Source organism: Zonotrichia leucophrys, chromosome 2 (assembly GCF_028769735.1).
Source record: "Zonotrichia leucophrys gambelii isolate GWCS_2022_RI chromosome 2, RI_Zleu_2.0, whole genome shotgun sequence".
NCBI lineage: Eukaryota > Metazoa > Chordata > Aves > Passeriformes > Passerellidae > Zonotrichia > Zonotrichia leucophrys.
In genome coordinates, this window is record NC_088171.1 from 140,139,723 (window position 1) to 140,158,077 (window position 18,355).

Genomic DNA, 18,355 nt, shown 5'->3' on the forward strand with positions numbered 1-18,355 from the left:
AGTTTCAGTTACTCCTCCCTTTCCATAAAAATACTAATAAGCTTTATAATTCTTGATGCAATTGGCTGAAAATCAGGGACTAGAAAATGTAATAGAATACAGAGGGGTCAAGCTCTAAATTGCATGTGTGTTCTTGGGTGTGCTGTACATACTGGAAAGATCAATTTTCATTTTTTTCTTTAAAGCCAAAATTGTTTCTCACTGCTGAAAGCTATATTGATCTGTGGAAGATTATGCACATGTGGAGAGGAGAATTCTCAATGCTTGCATCCACTACTCTAAAAGCTAAAAAAATTTGTTGGATTGGATTTTTTCAGAAATTTAGTTTGTGTGTTTTGAATGCAAGTGTACGGAAGAGGAATGTGGAAATCTTTCAAGAACATTTATTAATGGATTAAGTTCAGTTTTGATCAAAGAATGAAGCACTTTGACGAGTCTCAGCACCTGGGTGAACTAGATAAATTTCTCTCTTTGTATCACTTGCCAAAACTAGAAGTAGTTTGAATGTATCCTGGAGTGTGCAAGTGGTGAGACCTTCCTTGAGCTCATGCTTCAAACCTTTGCCATCATCCCGTGCATCAGTCTTCTTTGAAGCAACAAAACCCTTTTAAAGACCTCCTTTCTGCTTTTCCCCCATGAATTTAAAGGGCTTATGCTTCTCTCAACTTCTTGCCAAATCCGTGTGGTTTCTGGCTCAGGTGACAGATTCACACAATGGACATGGGCCAGGGAATGTCCAAAATGTGACGATGGACCTTGGGACTTGCTTCCAACAGCATCACTTCAGAGCACAGATCTCTGCACAGGAAACATAGGACTAGTTTTTCTTTTTTACCATGCCCATGCCATGTGATGTAAGTGGCTCCCATACAGGCTTTGGAGGCTCTCTGAGAGTAAATTTTACTGGTGAGTTAAGCAATTGCAAAGCTTTGCTTGGCACTCCTGCCATCATTATTGTGATACTGACTTATGAAGCTCTGGCTAAAATACAACAATCTATTGAAGAGTTTTGGAACTAGCTGCTTATAGGGAAATCTTTCCCAGTGCTTAATTCAGCAGGCTGAAACATGTACTCTAGAACCAAAAACTGCCCAGAGAAATTTCTACAGCTGTCTACTACCATGTTTGGATTGGATTGGTTGGATTTTTCTGACAGATCTTCCAGGTTTCATGGCAATTTGGGTATTTGTGGGATGCCATCCTACTTCCTTTCCTAAATAGCCGCCTTCATTTGCTTGTCACCAGACCAGATGCAGACAAGAAAAACATTTTTTATTCCTGCTTGCTCAGTTCAATGCTTCCAGATCTCATAACCTGATTTCCCTTCCTCCTAGGGAAGGAGGATTTTTTGTCTCCAGAGAACAAAGCAATCAGCCTTTATCACTGAGCTTCAGAAAATCTAAATATGTCCAGAATAAATACATCAAGAGGATGTATTTTATCTATGCAGTGAAATAGTTTAAGTATTTCTGATCCAAACAATACCAGTGGGTTATGGACCTGTAGTGTCTCATAGGTTTAATATAAAACAGAACACTGTTTCCTATCTCATAGGAACATTTCCTTTATTATGTTTTGGTATAATGGTATATTGGATCTGTTAAAAGGGTAGATAGTCTTTAAATAAAATAAAATAGTGATTTTATTTTACTGTGGAGCATCGATAATATTTGAAAATGCAAGCTATTTAGCAATGCTAGTGGAATGTGTTGTCAGAGACCATGTAAGATAAAGTGGTTTGTCTCTAGTCATAAAGCTTGGTTGTTTCTGCATATTCTGACCCTGCAGGTAATGGTGCCCGGCAGACAAAACACTCTCCTGCTTCACCCTCTGCTGCCTGATACAGAATACAAAGTCACTGTAACCCCAGTCTATTCTGATGGGGAGGGAGTCAGTGTCTCAGCTCCGGGCAAAACTTGTAAGTACAAACTTTCTGCCTGCCTTTGGCCAGGATGTGCATGAATAAAGACTTACTTACTCTTTGTGGCCTTTTTTCCTTGGCTTTAGGAATGTATTTTAGTGTAAATGTGGGCTTATTTTGCGTAATTTATGTGACTTGAACTTTAAATTAATCTCAGTTGATTGATTTATAAACAATGGGTTTCTTCTAAAAGACAAGCTGTATTTTATTTTCAAATACTCTGAGTCTGCAGAAACTTGTTCAGTAATAGAACTGGCAAATGCTTGATAACCAGCCCACCAAGGGCAAGCCAACTAATACAGAAAAAAAGTAAACAAAGCCTGCTGAGATGGTATCAAACCAACCATTGTACTGTTAGATCTTCTTTTGTGTGAGATCATTGCTTTCTAAGGGTCATTAGAAATGCTGCTAAACTTTTTATAAAAAGTGATTGCATTATCTCCAGAGTTCTGACCAAGTACCAAAAGATTACTCAGCTGTCGCTTAAACTTCCTCTCTACTGTATATTGTAAAAAATCCTTTCATTATGCACTTGTAGTCATGATAGTATAATTTTATTGAAGTGTTCTCCTAATTTACATAATTTGTTTTAATTGAAGTGCTATTTATGCAGAGCCTTAAATCACTTGTAAATAAGTCCTTTGATTCCATTCTACAGAATTAAGTGTTCAAAAGAGCATGATTTATACATTAGTGCACTTGGATCGGAAGAAACTATTTAATGTATAATTATCTCTAAATTACCTTACATTTTTGGGAAACAAAAGTAAGATTTTTTTTAAAGAAATATAGGGACAAATTTTGGAATTAATTCAAAAATTCATTTGTTTGTTGACCAAAGTTTGTGGCTAATCCACTGAGTAATACAAAGGATGAATTTGATTAAGAGTTTCATCCTGATAATTTCACTTGTAAATCTGAGACTAATGGGTATCACACTCTTTTTATTTGCATATCTTGATTTTTCTGTATAAACTTGTATGAGATAAACTTGTAAAATCCCAGTTTGGTTTCTTTTCAGTGCCCCTGTCTGCTCCCAGGAATTTACGTGTCTCAGAGGAGTGGTACAACAGGTTACGTATCAGCTGGGATGCCCCACCTTCAGCAACAATGGGTTACAGAGTTGTCTACAAACCTGTCAACAGTGAGTTTTTAAACTGATTTTGTTTGGGTTATTTCTGACTGAACACCATCTTTCACTCAATTTTGTTCTTAAATTTATCAGTTGCAGCTACAGCCTTGAAAGTGTTATTAACTTTGGTGCTTCGTGTTTTTCAATATGAAAGTTTAATAATCACAGAATGATGCAGGTTGGAGAGGATCTCTGGAGATCATCTGGTCTTCCTCCCTGAACAAAACAGGACCAGCTTGGAACAGGTTTCAGTGGACCCTGGCCAGTTGAATTTATAATATCTCTAAGGACTGAGATTTTAAAACTGCTCTAAGCATCTCTCCCAGTTTTTGATTACTGTCACTGGCAGTGTCTTTGCTAATATACGATAAAAATTTCCTATGTTGCAAAATTTGTCTTTTTTCTCCTACATTTTCCTGTTTGCCTCTGAAGACATTCTGTCTGTAACTTCTCTGCCACCTTGCATGAGGTAGGTGTTGGCAGCAGCAGATTTCCCCTTAGACTTCCCATCCTAAGGCTGATTAATCCCAGCTCTCTCAGTCTGTGCTTTTTCATTTTATCATGACTATCTTTCAGAACCTGTCTGCTTTTTCCTGTCCCTCTCTTCTGCATTCTCCTGTTCTTCAGCTTCCCTCCCCTCTCAATAAAAGGTTTTCATTTCTTCTCAGACACTTGACATTTTATTCCTCGTCCATTTTGCATGTGCTGCATCCTTACCCGCCTGTACTTTGCAGCTATACCAGACATCCAGAATCCTGCAAATTTCTTTAGAAAAACAGGGTCCTCTATTGACAGCAAATCACAGATATGTGACCATTGAGAGACTAAAATACTGTCCAAAGACAATACTGCTGCCTGGTTTCTGAAGTGTATCCAGAACAGCTAGGGGAGGTGATGAAGGAGCTGTTTGTGATTCTGACTGGGGAAGTTTCATTATTTTCTATTTTCATTATCATTTTTGCACAATATTAAATGATGCTGTTGTATAAGAAGCCCTGAGTGAGTGTAGTGCTGGCTGGCATCTTCTGTCCCCCCTGCTGGTCCTGGCACACAATCAAACTGGGGAGATATTTGGCTGCCTCTTTAGAGCAGTAGTAAGTCACTGAAGCAGAACAAAAGGGTTTTAACAGATGCCAGTGTCTAGCTCAGCCTTAATGAATCCCACTGCTGAACTTCCCCAGTGTGTTTTTTGTGTCTTCTTTCCATGCAAGGATTGAGGAGAATGTCTTTGTATTTGTGTACAGTTAAAAAAATAAGGCATAAAAATAGTAACTTTATGAACACTTGTAATTTTTTCTAATTTAGTGGATGAGCAAATGATTTTCTAATTCATTTCATATTTTGCAGCTCCTGGTCCTGCATTGGAGACCTTTGTAGGGGATGATATTAATACTATTCTCATTCTGAATCTCCTCAGTGGAACGGAGTACAGTGTTAAAGTATTTGCTTCATACTCAACAGGCTTCAGTGATGCCCTGACAGGCATGGCCAAAACCTGTAAGAATGATTTCATGCTGCTCAGATCTCTGCAAGCTGATTTTCCTTACAACTCTGACTTTCTGCAGCTCCCTGAATAAATTTTCATGTGGAAGACTTTACTTTGTTTTCCTGAAATGAAACTCTCTCTTTCTATGAGACTCTTCCAGGCTTTTCAGTGCTCTGCTGGATGTTAGCAAGACAGAAATCATAAAGCAGATATAATTTATTAGCCAAAAATATATGTGCCTAGTAGTAGATGTAAATTTCCTTCATGAAAAGTCTATTTATTGTATTTTTATAGATCCATATATAAGATTATTTGCTCTTTATATAGCTAAAGCTAAATTTTCAATTAGATTTTGACAGAAATTCTGCTATTATTATGATACTTTTATACTTACTTGTAATAACTGAACTTTTAAGCAATGTAAATTATTTAGATTTAAGTAAATTGCCTAAAGTTCTAAACTTTTGTTTTTAAATTTCACTACTTTTAAAAATTCTTCTTTTAGATTTTCTTGATTTTTTTAAATCAGCTATGGACATTATTTGTTAAAAATGAATTGGGACTGATTTCACTGTAATAATTTTGTCATTTTTTTCTTGTATGTCTTATTAGAGGTATAAAACAGTTTTTTTTAAATTTAATTTTCAGTGTATTTGGGTGTGCCAAATTTGGATTCCTACCAAGTCCGCATGACAAGTCTGTGTGCTCAGTGGCAGCTCCATAGACATGCCACTGCTTACAGGGTGGTTATAGAGTCACTCGAGGGTAAGTTACTGAATCATTTGGTGTGCAGCTACAGCCTCATCCAGAGAATTAAATTGCATAGAAGTTGCATGCAGTTAGACCTGTAGACTGACTCCTGAAATACTGGAAATGATGGACAGAACAGAGGTGTGTGTACCCTGACAGTTTCAGAATAGAGTAGCATCCCTGTCCTATTATGTCAAACACGTTGATAGCTTGTGCATTTTATGTCAGAGACTTCGATCTATTGGTAGAAGAAAGGTGATTACCTGAGATTTTCGCTGCTGTGAGGAACAGAAGATGGATAAGGATGAACTGAATACATCAAAGTTTCTAAATACACCACCAGCAGTAGCTCTGTATGGTTAGGATAGACAGAAGAGGGCAGAAAGGCAGAAAAGCTCTGAATGAATCCAGACCATGCGCACAGAATCAGAACAATATCCCATTTTGTTTGTTCTCATTCTATTGATGCTTCTTTGTAGCTTATAGTAGTAATGTTATTCGTATGGATAAACATGACACCATGCTATGCAGTCACACAAGGAGTCTTGATGCTTTTAGCACAGTATATACAGAGGGTAAATTACAGCCTCTTCAGCCTCACTGGTTCTCAGGTGTGACCAGAAGACATTTTGTCACTGTTTGTGCAGACCAATTCTCTTATCCAAGCAGACATCGGTGGTCTTCTGACTGGCAGCAAATGAAAACCTTGGATAACTTGAGAGAAGTGCAGTTAATGGGCTGTGTTAAAGGTGTCATGGACAGTAACCCTGATCATGTGGCAAAAAGGCATGACCTTTCTGTGGAATGGCAAGTGGATGGTGATAAGGTTTATTTGAAGCCATGAAATACAGACAAGCTGTTCAGATAGCAGAGATCTTGGCTTGCCTGAGACAGCACAGACATCCCTCTCATCTGGGAGCTAGCCAACATCCTACTTTCTTCATATAAAACTGCCAGAATTGTTTTAACTGAGCTGAAAGCACCTAAATGCAAGCAGAACAACCCAGACTGTGAACAAATGTTTCTTATTAATATTTATCCTGAAGGGACTTGATTGTCAAATCAGGTGTGTGTCTGGTTCAGGCAGTGATCAAATATTTTTATACTAGTGTAACACCTGATAAGCATTGAATGATTGTTTGTCATTTTTTTATATACTCTGTAAAATATGAGATCAATTGCTTGTATTTCACTTCTTCCTGATGCAAATTTTAAATGGTGATAACATTTTTCTTCTTGTTAAAACGTGCCTTATGCTATTTCCAGTACCCAGCCTTTTTTCTATTGTCAATGTATCTTCCAATTCAGAATTTAGCAGAATCAGTTTTGGAACCCTGTAAATGCTATTCCTTAACCATCTTGCCAAGTGGCTACTAGTGAAAGCTGGAATATGATATCAATTCAGTCTCCTTTGTTGTGACCAAGCACATTACGTATGCTGAGAACCAGAGGCACAGACAAAGGATGCCATGGAATTACATAATGCAACAATTCCTAGTTAGACTCTCATAATTTAGGACCACATCCAAAGCCTGTTCATGACAGTGTTAGTGATTTTTATTGCCTTCAGTGCATGGGGCAAAATTAATCTTTTTTTCCCCGAAGATGTTTGACACATTCCTCAGCTCCTACTTAGTATGAATAATGAAATGCTAGAGACCTCTGCACAGAGGTCAATTTCCAAAAGTAAGGCAGCATGTAGTTTATTAACTTATGCCAACATCTTACCCTTCATGTACTGTCATGTACTCTTCTTATTTATGATTTAAATCACATTATTCAATAAAACAGTTTTCTTTTGTAATTCCAGATGGAAAAAAGCAAGAAGTAAATCTCGGTGGAGGGACACCTAGACATTGTTTCTTTGAGCTGATGCCTGGAACCAAGTATAAAGTCAGTGTTCATACCCAGCTCCAGGAGCTGGAGGGCCCTGCTGTGAGCATCACGGAGACAACGTGTGAGTAAAACAGAGGAAAGTTCAACCAGCAGCAATAATGCTCAATTGTATTTCTTGTGTTCTGCCCTTTGCCCACACATGTGCTATTCCTGCACAGTTTTCTTTAGCTGAGCTATAAATTTTTCAAGTACATTGTGACTCCTCCACAGATGTGCAGGATTCTTACACCACTGCTGTGAAGTAATTGTTAAGTCACGTTCAGCAGCTCTATTGGACTTCTAATGAGAAAGATACAGGGAGGGTGGTTTAGTTTTCTTCATAAAAAGTCCTACTATGGGATACTCTGAATATCTATTACTTTGGGGAAAAAATACTGAAAAATGGGCAAGCAGAGAAAGTTTTGTTCATGCAGCTCTTGTTATTTAGTAAAATTAACTAGTGTTTGAATAATTTACAGTTAAATGGGACCTCAAAACCCAATTTATTTAAGTATTTTGAAACAAACCAACCAACCAGACTTTTGAATTATTATTAGTAGTACTACAAGACAGGCAAAAAGGAAAAAATCCTTACAGCTGTTTATGAAGGCAAGATCCTGCTCTCATGAACTCAAAATACTGTGAAGTAAAACATGGGACTACTAGAATTAATATTTTATCTTTCTTTGAGCCCATTTCCAATCTCAGCATTATCTGCCTTCTCACAGTGTATTGCTCTACACCACAATACTGTTCCCTTTCTCTCAGGGTATAAAGTGTTTCTAATTTTCTTCTTTTTCTCCCACATTTATGGTTTCACTTAGGGAAAACCTGCACAGGTGCATGACTCCAATTCTTCCTAGTCCAGGGCTCATTCTCTGAGCAGCTAGCATAAAGCCAAGATTCTCCTGCTTTTTGAGGAGTTGTGTTTCGTGTGCTCTGCAGGTCAGGGAGCTAGGAGACATGAGGAAGAGCACACCTTGGCCCATATGTCCATTTGAGAATGATGGTTTCTGATAATTTGTGTAAACTGTTGTCTCACTTTTAAAAGGGAAACAGTCTTCAGGGTGACCTGCATCTCTTGGGTGCTGAGAGCAGCCTTTCAAGTCACCTTACAGGAGCTGTGACCCTTTCTTAATGGCTCTGGTTGTGGGTTGCTGTGGCCATAGAGGTCCTGGGCACTACTTCTGTGTAGGTGTTTCAGAGTCCCAGCCCTTTCTATTGCTGAAGCCACTGGGAAAACCCCCATGATCTGCAGTCGGATGTGGACATGTAGTGAATCCTGTTTGCACTGGTCTTCCCCAAATGTAGGCTCTTTTTCTCAGGTTGACATACCCAACACTCTCCATTGCCTACAAATCTAACTTAGGTGTTACAGCAAATAAGTTTAGACTTGGAGGACTGATGTTCTGAAACCTGTGGCTTCTTATGCTAAATGCATTGAATAAAAATGGGGAAAAAAACCCCTTGAATGAATGTGGAAGCTTTTCCTCCCACAGAGTTGTGGAAGTCAATGCATGTGCATTTTATCTCTGAGAGGTCAGCTGGGCTGTATTGAAAGGTGCAAAATAAAGCTGTTGTGTTCAGAAAAGCTTTAATTGGGTATTCACCTAGGTGTCTGCAAGGTTGAAATTCCAATGTCAGTTTTCAGGAGAAGAGTGAGGGACACTTTCAAAAACTAGTAAACAACTTCAGTAGAAGTTGCTGCAGGCAACAGAGCCACAGTCCTGTTAGAGCTGGGGTCAGAGCTGTGTTTCTGTCTGGAAGCATAACAAGATCTTTGAAAAAATTCAGAAAAGTCTTGATCAGCAGATCTGTGATCTGCTTTGACTGCAGGCACTGGCTTGCTTTTCCTCTCTGTCTTTGCATTTTGGACTAAGATCTTCTTCCTTCCAGAGTGACTAAAGACCTACTTTCTGTTACTGAGGACTTTTGTTGAGAAAAGGACACAGACCTTTTTCAAAACAAATAATGGATTTTAGGTCAAGAATAGTGATGGCACATGGTCTGCTATGCTGGAGGATCTCAAAAAGGGGCAGTTCCAATAGCAGTTCAGTTGTATTCTTTTATCATTCATACTGCACATACAGCCATCAATTGTTCTGCATTAGTAATATTGTCGTTCAGGTGACATTTCTTTTGTGCACTCACCACATTTATCTCCAGTTGCATAACTAGTGGATTAGGGATAATGAATTTTTTTCATGTAGAGATGAGTAGATAAATGCTGTTTATTAAAAATATTGGGCTTTTAAGTATGTTTGAATATTCCCTCTTTTATTCTCCAGTACCATTTCCTACTCAACCACCAACAACACCTTCAACACCACCTCCACCACCTACAATCCCACCTGCAAAAGAGGGTAAGTGCTACATGTGTGAGTTTCTAGTAATTTTAAAGTGTTGATGCAATGTTTTTCTGCTTCTGATGGTATTTTAGACCTGTGGGGAGAAGATCTCACAAGACATTTGCTGTAGAAACACTGTTAAGGCAGCTGGCCTAAATTTAATGAGCCAAAAATCTGACATCATTGTTGTACTTTTAAAATTTGCTGAAAGGCTGGTTAATATATGTGGCACTTCCTTTTTCCAAACCTCCTAAACCATACACATTTTGCAACTGAAGCAGACATCCTAGGATAATTAAACTTGAAAAGCAGGATTATTTTTAAGTATGTCTACTTTAGGTAATGTGAAAAGTATGGGCCATATTCAGACTCCCTTTAAATGCAGACTTCCTTTTATTATTATTTGAACGCGTCATATTTTGTACAGAGGCTTATAATATTTCTGTGAGAGGAGCATTATTGGTGGAGGCTGAGGATCAAATACGTCTGCTTGAAGTCTGTGGACCAAACTGACATGTATAAATTGAGAATTTAACCCACAAGCACAGGGAAAAAAGACCTTGTATGTGGGTGTGTTTAGAACTGCATAGGAGCAGATAATGAGGGGGTTTTGTTATCCAAGGAGTAATCAACAGAAAATAAAAATACAGGTTTGTATCTTCTTGTCCTATTCTCTGGATTTAGATGAAATATGAAGATGAAATGTGTTGAAAAACATAACTTTGGTTTGAGGCAGTTTACTTCTGACCCCAAGCAATAGACTTGGATTTCTGTGAAGTGTTGAAGGTTCCCAGTTCCCATGAAAGAGTGAGCAACTTCTGTGGGCAATGTTCAGCTCTTGCAGGCCATTTTGCATAAGAACATGCTGGAATCAGATGAGATGGGTGAAACCTGCATTGCTCCTGCACAGTGCAGTTGAAGTGCATTAGACACTGCAGACCTTAGTGTAACTTTATGAATGGATTTTCCCAGTAGGAACCTCCACAGTTGAAATTCTGTCATCTTGCTTACTGTGTCATGCTAGGAGTTGTCATTGTATAAGCTCATGTGTCACTTTACTTAAAAACCTAAATGAAAATAGAAATGATAAACCAGACTTTAAAGGACCGTTGAAGTGTGTTCTGTGATAGGATCTGTTGGTGCAGACAATTCTCCCTTGCAGAGCCCAGCTGGTTCTACACCTGCACTGAGGTCAATGCCAGCAGGTCTGTTGACTAAAGCTAACATTGAGCTAACATGTATTAGCTAATAATAAATAAGGGCTTTTCATGATGGTTGCATTTTTAAAGTGATTTCTGAGATTTTTTGAGTTGAGGCATTGCTCTAATTCCAAAATTCTTGCTTTCTTCCTCAGTGTGCAAAGCAGCCAAAGCTGATCTGGCATTCCTGGTGGATGGGTCATGGAGTATTGGAGATGACAATTTCAATAAGATAATTAACTTCCTTTATAGCACTGTTGGAGCTTTGGATAAGATTGGTCCTGATGGAACACAGGTAATCAATTTGTGCAGAGATGGAGGGTTCATGGACTTGACAGGGTATTTTAGACTAGACCAGAAGTGAAATGAATCAAGAAGTAACTGACATCATTTCACAGTTCAGTGAAAATATAAAATATGCTCTATGTCAGTATCTTTTTTCAGTATCTTTTTATGCACACCATATGTTGAAATTCTCAGTATAAATTTTCGTAGCATGAGGGCTAAGTATCATTTCAGTCTCCTCTAATTCAAATGAGATTTAAGTTTGTTCATGCTTTTGGTACTCATTGTAGTGTTTATTTATAAATAACCTAAAAATGGCATTGATAAGGAAAAATAAAGGTTCTGTTATTTTGAATCATACACTCTACAGAATCTACAGTGCTTCAAATAAAATTTGCAATGATTGTTCCATTCATGTATTTGTTTAGAGAGGTGCTCCAGAACATATTATTGGCAAATAAGTTACTGCTTTAAATGTTACCTGTATAATATGGGGTTAAGGATCTCATTGTAAATTAGTTTTAACTTGTCCAAACCCTGAAGAGTACTTAGTTTTTACTGTTTCTTGCTATACAGATATTTTTCCAGAATAGAATTAATGGTGCTTCAGAAACTTTGTCACAAGTTTAAACATAATAGCTCCTTTTAAATCAGGGCCATCACTTATGGAATATGAAGATCAATATATGCTTTGTGAGTTGTAGGGGCTTAGTGTACAGTATTGTAATACAGGGTCTTAACTCAGTAGTGTCACATTTGACAGAGGCAATATTTCAAAATATATTCCTGAATCTTTCTTGCTCCCTAGCTTAAGTTACTTATGTGCAGTTATTAATTCATGGAGACTGAACTAAGTCCCAGCAGTTCTGAGTATGTAACTGTACGCATGTGAGCAGCTGTAACCAGGATTTTGCTTTTGGGCTTGACTGAGAGTGCTTCTGCCAAAATGGGTATTACTGTTCTTATCCTGTTTGCTGCAAAATGAAACCAGAAAGTGTTAGATGGTTGCCAAAGTTGCAGAGTAAAATTGAACTTTATTTACTGAAAGCTTTTTTAAAGAGAAAAAAGTCTGGCTTCAATTTAAAGATGAAGCTAAATTACAAGATAAATCCTTGTTTTAAATGGTCAAATTCACTTACTTTTTGCTCACACAGTGGGTGGTGCTTTTGTAATGAACATCTTCTATGTGCACAGGTGGCAATAATTCAGTTTAGTGATGATCCCAGGACAGAATTTAAATTGAATGCATACAAAACAAAAGAGACTCTTCTTGAAGCTATTCAGCAAATAGCCTACAAAGGAGGAAATACAAAAACAGGTGAGAAAGGATGACATTGTAATTCAGATTTTTCCCCTGCTTCTCTAAGTGGTATTTCTTTCTCATTTGCTAAATGGTTTAATTAATCACTGCAAAACCAGTTATAGCATGCTGTCTCCACACTGCAGATGAAGGGTTGGGCTCTGAAATTAGAAAGTCTTTGTAATTTGTAGTTTACACACTTCAGCCCCTCCTGCTGCATGTTCACCCCACTGACCAACAGTGATAACAGGGATTGGGGGGCAGGGAGAGGGGAGGAGGGGTAAAGCAAATTAATTTGGGGGTAGTGGAAGGCGGAATGGGGAGTAATATGAAATCAGCTTGGCAAGTGAGCAGAAAAGTGATGAAGGGCAGAGGATGGGAGGCAGCTTGCAGGGCATGTAGAAAACTGGAGAGAGTGGAGCGTCTGTTTGGGTATAAGCCAGGACAGTTAAGCCTCTGTGGGATGTTTAAGACTGGGATGGGGAAGGATGTTTGTTAAGGTTGCATTTTAATTTATCCCTTAAAATAGCTTGCTGATATAAAGAAATTATAGATGAGGGTTGAAAGGGTTAAAATCTGTTTTAGTTGGAAACTGTATGTTTTATTATTTTCAGACTTCACAGAAATTTCTTGCAGCTGTTGCATTGCATCCCCTTTCAGCATTATCAAAAAAATTTTCCATTTACTACAATGACATTCTCAATTGTTAATGTAGACAGTGCTCTACAATCCAGAACAGGAAAGTTTTGCTATCTCTAACCCATCCAGCAGCTAAATACCACACAGTGCTCACTGACTGCCTACCCCTAGCCCTGGTGGGATGGGGAGGGGAATCAGAAAAGGGTAAAGCCTGTGGGCTGAGACAACAGTTTCATGATTGAAATAAAGTAAAATACAATGATAGAAATAGTAATAAAAAGGTGTATAACAAATAGAGGGAGAGAAACCCCAAGAATAAGAGATGATGCTCAGTATGGTTGTTCACCACTGATGGCCAGCCCATTCCGGGGGGATTGGCCCCTCCTGGCCAACTGCCCAAGTTTATACCCGGGGCAGGATGTTCTACAGCATGGAGTATCCCTTTGGCCAGTTTGGGGCAGCTGTCCTGTGTACACTCTCCTCCAGTCCTCTTGTGCAGCTGCTCAGGGGCAGAGAGTGAGACACTGAAAAGTGCTTGATTCAGGGTAAGCACAGCTTAGCAACAACCAAAACATCATTATCAACATTAGCCTCAATGGAGTCCAAAACTCAGCTCTGTACCAGCAATAAAGAGGGAAATTGAGCCTACCCAGCTGAACCCAGGACACCCACACAAATCATGTTCATGATCTTCCCCTTCTGGATTGAAAAACAGAGGGCCAAAGCTGTCGGAACTTGAAACATTATGGTCAAAATCAAACTTTTCTAAATCTTGATTTTTAACAAATACAGAATGAATAAATTGACAGACTACTGAGGACACAACAGATTTCTCTTTTTATGTATGTATAACATGCGATATGAGAAGCCAATAAAAATGGGATTTGTATCATGTCAATTTCAATTTTTGTGTTGCAGGCAAAGCCATTAAACATGCACGAGAAATGTTATTTACAGGAGATGCAGGCATGAGAAGGGGCATTCCAAAGGTCTTGGTTGTCATCACTGATGGGCGATCACAGGATGATGTGAACAAAGTCTCCAGAGAAATGCAACTAGATGGTAAATTGTGTGGTTTTAAAAACAACTCACATTTTCTTTTTTTTGCCTTAATTGCATCTAAATGTGGGCATGAGGTAAGGATAGCCTTTGCTCCAGTTTTAAAGAAAACGGCAATTGCTGAGAAACACAGAATACCACTAGGATATGATTAGATTCTCGGTATTTTGAGTGATTAATTGAATTATTTTTCATTTTGGCAGCAGTGCTAAAATTATGTATTACTTAATGGAATAGCTCCCAGAATGAAGAAGTTGGGGAATATGATCCTGAGAATCTGGATTATCATCTATAAAGTGTAGTCTAGTGGTTATGAGGGAATTGAACTATTTTGTTTTCTACACAAAAGGTCCATTGAAAATTCTTATACTGTTTCTGACCTGCTCTCATGTTACACAAATTACCTCTAGGAATTTCTTTAAAGCTTCAATTTTAGAGCTTTAAGCAGCCACACCATATTGTGAGTCTAAGCCTAAGAACTGGATTAATTGTTGTAGAAGTTTGTACCAAAACCAAAAGGGCACAGTGTGCCACTTGGCACAAAACCAAGGGATGGAAGAAAAAAGCTGTCTTCCTTTTAATGTGAGGTGACATGAAGAGAAATTACATTTGTGCCTTTCATTTGCTTTTAGCTTTGACAGCCATGAAGTTCCCAGTGTAGGTCACTGATTTCTGAAACCAAATGTAATTGTCCACCTTGGCTGCCTCCTTGTTTTGTTGCTAGATGCTGAGTGTAAGGGCTTCATCAATAAAGCAGATCACAAAATAGTGGGTTTGCATGACCTGTTTTAAGTAGCAGTTAAGAAAACTGCGTATTTGTGAATAAACTGGAGTTTGTGTCTAAGCTGAACAGAAAATGTTAATCTCTCAGGTAAGTCTTGCATTGTTAGCTGCTGCACTGGGAATGGCCTCCAGAGAAGATGGGACTCTGTGAGGGTTCGGTTGCTGGGATGCAGCACACAAATTCCCCTCTCCCATTTACCCTGGAGGAGGCTCCAGATAGGTTGGAGCAGGCACTGATGGGCCTCTGTGATGGAGAGGCCCAAAGAGGTGCTGATCTTGGATGAGACGTGAAGATTTTGCTATAATGTATTAAGTCAAAGTTTTGTTTTGCTTAAAGCTCTGCAGAAGGGGATGAATGCCCCTGGTCCTTATTCAAACTTAAAGATAATATTGCTTGACTGGAATAAATTTGTGACTGAGCCATGCTAGAACAATATATCCATTAACTATATTCAGCCTGATGTAGAGGGGTTTTTCCTTCATCTCTTATGGAACGGCAAACATTGAAAACCTTATGGCTCTTTTGTTGCTCCTGAAACATGTAGGGTACAGTTTCCATTTGATTTAAATCCTTTAAGTCAGGCTCATATTTTGAAAAATATTAATGCTAAATATATAGAACAGATGCAACCAGGGCAGCTAAATTGCTGATGAAATGAGAATGCATTTATTTCAGTGTTCTCTTATGAGGCAGCTGTGCCTTGAAATAATACATGTACTAACACATGGCACAGAAAAAATCTGTAAAGAACCTGCAGGAAATTAATTTCTCTACTTTTTATTTGTTCTGTACTTGATACATGGATATTTTTGTGTAATAGAGTATAGCATTAAATTTAAAAAGTATTTAAATGTATGCTAAAACTTTGAACTACTGAGTGGTCATATATCTTCAAGAAAACACTTAAGGTGTAACTTTAACTAATTAAATATAAATAGCCAGAAGAAATATTTCACAGAGAATGTTTTGCTTCTATTTTAGATTACATAAGTGAATTTTCTCATGCTATAGGGTAATAATTAAATGTCCAAGTTGGTGTTTAATCAGGAAAGGAGTCAGTGCAAATACAGTTGTGTTCATATTGTATTTCCACTCTCAAAATGAATGACTCACAGGAGTGTTCTTTTTTGTTTTACAGGGTTTACCTTTTTTGCTATTGGAGTGGCTGATGCTGACTATTCAGAGTTAGTTAATATTGGCAGCAAGCCCAGTGAAAGACATGTCTTCTTCGTGGATGACTTTGATGCCTTTACAAAGATTGAAGATGAGCTGATCACATTTGTTTGTGAAACTGCATCAGCAAGTTAGCCATTTTGATTTATGTTTGTTTCTAAAATCACTGTAAATACTGGGGAGATTGTAACTGTTAATTTCCTATTGAGACAAATTCTTGATCTTTTTAATATAATTTACTGCTGACTTTATAATTCTAATGTATTTCCGCAGAAGATAAGGGAAATGAAGGTTTTATGACTTCACAATAATTAATGGTTGTTTCTATAAAGCCAGAATACAGCCACTGGTTGTCAAAAACTCATTTCAGATGTTGTTGACATTTCAGAATCATAAAAGATAATTATATTTTATTTTCTATGCTACTTTACCCCTCTGTAAGAGTATTGCTAGCTGCATTCTTTCTTATTCAAGTCACATGGTTAATTTATTAATAGAGACCCAATCATTAACATTTTTGTTATGAAAGTAGACGAGTTGTAGCCTAAGGAAAAGCATAAAACACACTCCAATTCTGAAATCTGTGAGAAAGTCACACTTCCATCTCTTTATGAAAATTAAGTAACAGACATTCCAGAGCAACACTTAATGATTATTGGTCAGTAATTCACATGTGCCCACAATGTATTTCCTTGTGTATAAGCCAGGAAGCAGGCACTGTGTGGCTGATGTGAACTATTTGTGATTGTAAGGAGTCCTTGTGCACAGGGCTGTGAGTTATCATGAGACTCTGAATTGTCAGAGCTGGCAAAGCTAAAAGGATGTTACTTGTGAGCCACCAGTTCTGAGATTTTGACCATGAGCTCTACTTTCAATGGCAGAGAGAATGTTAAACACTGACAATTCTCAACAGTATCCTTTATGGGTCACTTGTGCTTGTTTTCTAAATGTGATCTTCAAATGTGAGTATCCTGGGGTGTCCTACTTGGTTGATATGCTGCTTTAGGCTTGTTGATTTCCCAGGGCAACTTTCCTGAAATATATTAGTGACCTTTCTTCCCTGCCAAAAGAAATGTATAAATCAGATTTGCAGCTATTAAAAATGTGAGTACACATCTTAGGGATTGTTCTGGTTTCTCTTCCTCATGGAAACTATTGTGGAGTTTGAAAAGGCACAGAGAATGTCAGCTGCAGTGCTTGAACTTGAGATAGGTTAGGCTGAAAAAGCTCACAGAGAATTAGGGAACACTTGGTTAAATTCCCATATAAGACATACTTTATTTTATGCTACAGGCAATGAGTTTGTTGCTTTTTTTCCCAACAAATTTGAAATTGCTGAAGAGGTTGTGAATGCAGGTTTATAAGGAGAATTAGACAAATTAATGGACAAGAAATCCATACAAATATATTATATAGAGCACACAGGGAGCACCCCTTAATATCTTTGCTACCTTGAGGATCCTGAGCAGCATCGACAGAATGGAGTAGGAAGTGCCCAGGTTTGCCTGTCCTCCCTACCCAGCCTCTCCTTTTGCTGCTCTTGGGGTAGAGTGCTGAGTTTAAGTCTAATTGCATGATTGTTCTGACTCAGTGGGACATCTCTTGTATTCTTAAATATATCTTTTTTTCCTTTCCAGCCTGCCCACTTGTAGTTAAAGATGGCAATAATTTTGCAGGTACAGTATTTTTGTGTTCATTTTTGTTTCTGATTTATGGAATAATTTTCATTAGATTATTTTCGCAGTATTAGGCAATACATTTCCCTTCATGCTAACAGGCAATGAAACTCTTAGATACAATTGGCAATTTCTTTTTTTATATCCTCTGATGCAGTATTAATTTAAATTAATAAAACATGCCTTTTGATATCTTCCAGGATTTAAAATGATGGAAATGTTTGGTTTGGTTGAAAAGGAGTTTTCATCTGTCGAAGGGGTTTCCATGGAACCTGGTACATTCAATGTTTTCCCATGTTACAGACTACACAAGGATGCCTTGGTATCCCAGCCTACCAAGTATGTATTCACATATAAATACTCAAAAACCACATGAAGATAATTTTCTAGTGCAGGCAATTATTCATTTCAGGGACTCATATTTTTAAGTCAGAAGAGCAGAGGTGCTAATGATCTGTGATATACTGATGAATAGGAAAACTCTTTGGTGCTCTGACCCTTCAATCAGTTTAATTCAAAAATAACAATTGTAGGTAAAAGTAGGTAAGCCCACTGGCTATTTTGGTTTTCCAACGAGGCTGTTTCAGGCTGGTGTCTGTGTAACACCTGGCAATTTCATGCAGGCCCATGTCTGGGCAGATTCCAGTCTGCAGCACTTTGTGAAGAGTGCCTCTGGAATGCAGGTTGAAGTCTCAGAGAGTTCAGCATGTCCTTGAAGCAAGGGTCAG

The 18,355-nt window shown here is 38.0% G+C and overlaps 1 protein-coding gene across 6 annotated transcripts in view; it reads left to right on the forward strand.

Moving 5' to 3' along the window:
* The window catches only part of COL14A1 (collagen type XIV alpha 1 chain), a 113,582-nt gene that overhangs the window by 59,055 nt on the left and 36,172 nt on the right, over nucleotides 1-18,355 (forward strand). For all 6 annotated transcript variants that reach the window (XR_010439245.1, XR_010439246.1, XM_064706603.1 and 3 more), the window contains 12 exons: nucleotides 1,789-1,918; nucleotides 2,943-3,065; nucleotides 4,401-4,550; nucleotides 5,188-5,304; nucleotides 7,100-7,246; nucleotides 9,453-9,527; nucleotides 10,867-11,006; nucleotides 12,191-12,314; nucleotides 13,854-13,997; nucleotides 15,917-16,081; nucleotides 17,589-17,627; nucleotides 17,828-17,966. Coding sequence is in view for 4 of the 6 variants with exons in the window: in XM_064706603.1 (XP_064562673.1) it covers nucleotides 1,789-1,918; nucleotides 2,943-3,065; nucleotides 4,401-4,550; nucleotides 5,188-5,304; nucleotides 7,100-7,246; nucleotides 9,453-9,527; nucleotides 10,867-11,006; nucleotides 12,191-12,314; nucleotides 13,854-13,997; nucleotides 15,917-16,081; nucleotides 17,589-17,627; nucleotides 17,828-17,966 (1,493 nt within the window). In the remaining 2 variants the exon portion in view is untranslated. The remainder of the gene's footprint in view (nucleotides 1-1,788; nucleotides 1,919-2,942; nucleotides 3,066-4,400; nucleotides 4,551-5,187; nucleotides 5,305-7,099; nucleotides 7,247-9,452; nucleotides 9,528-10,866; nucleotides 11,007-12,190; nucleotides 12,315-13,853; nucleotides 13,998-15,916; nucleotides 16,082-17,588; nucleotides 17,628-17,827; nucleotides 17,967-18,355) is intronic.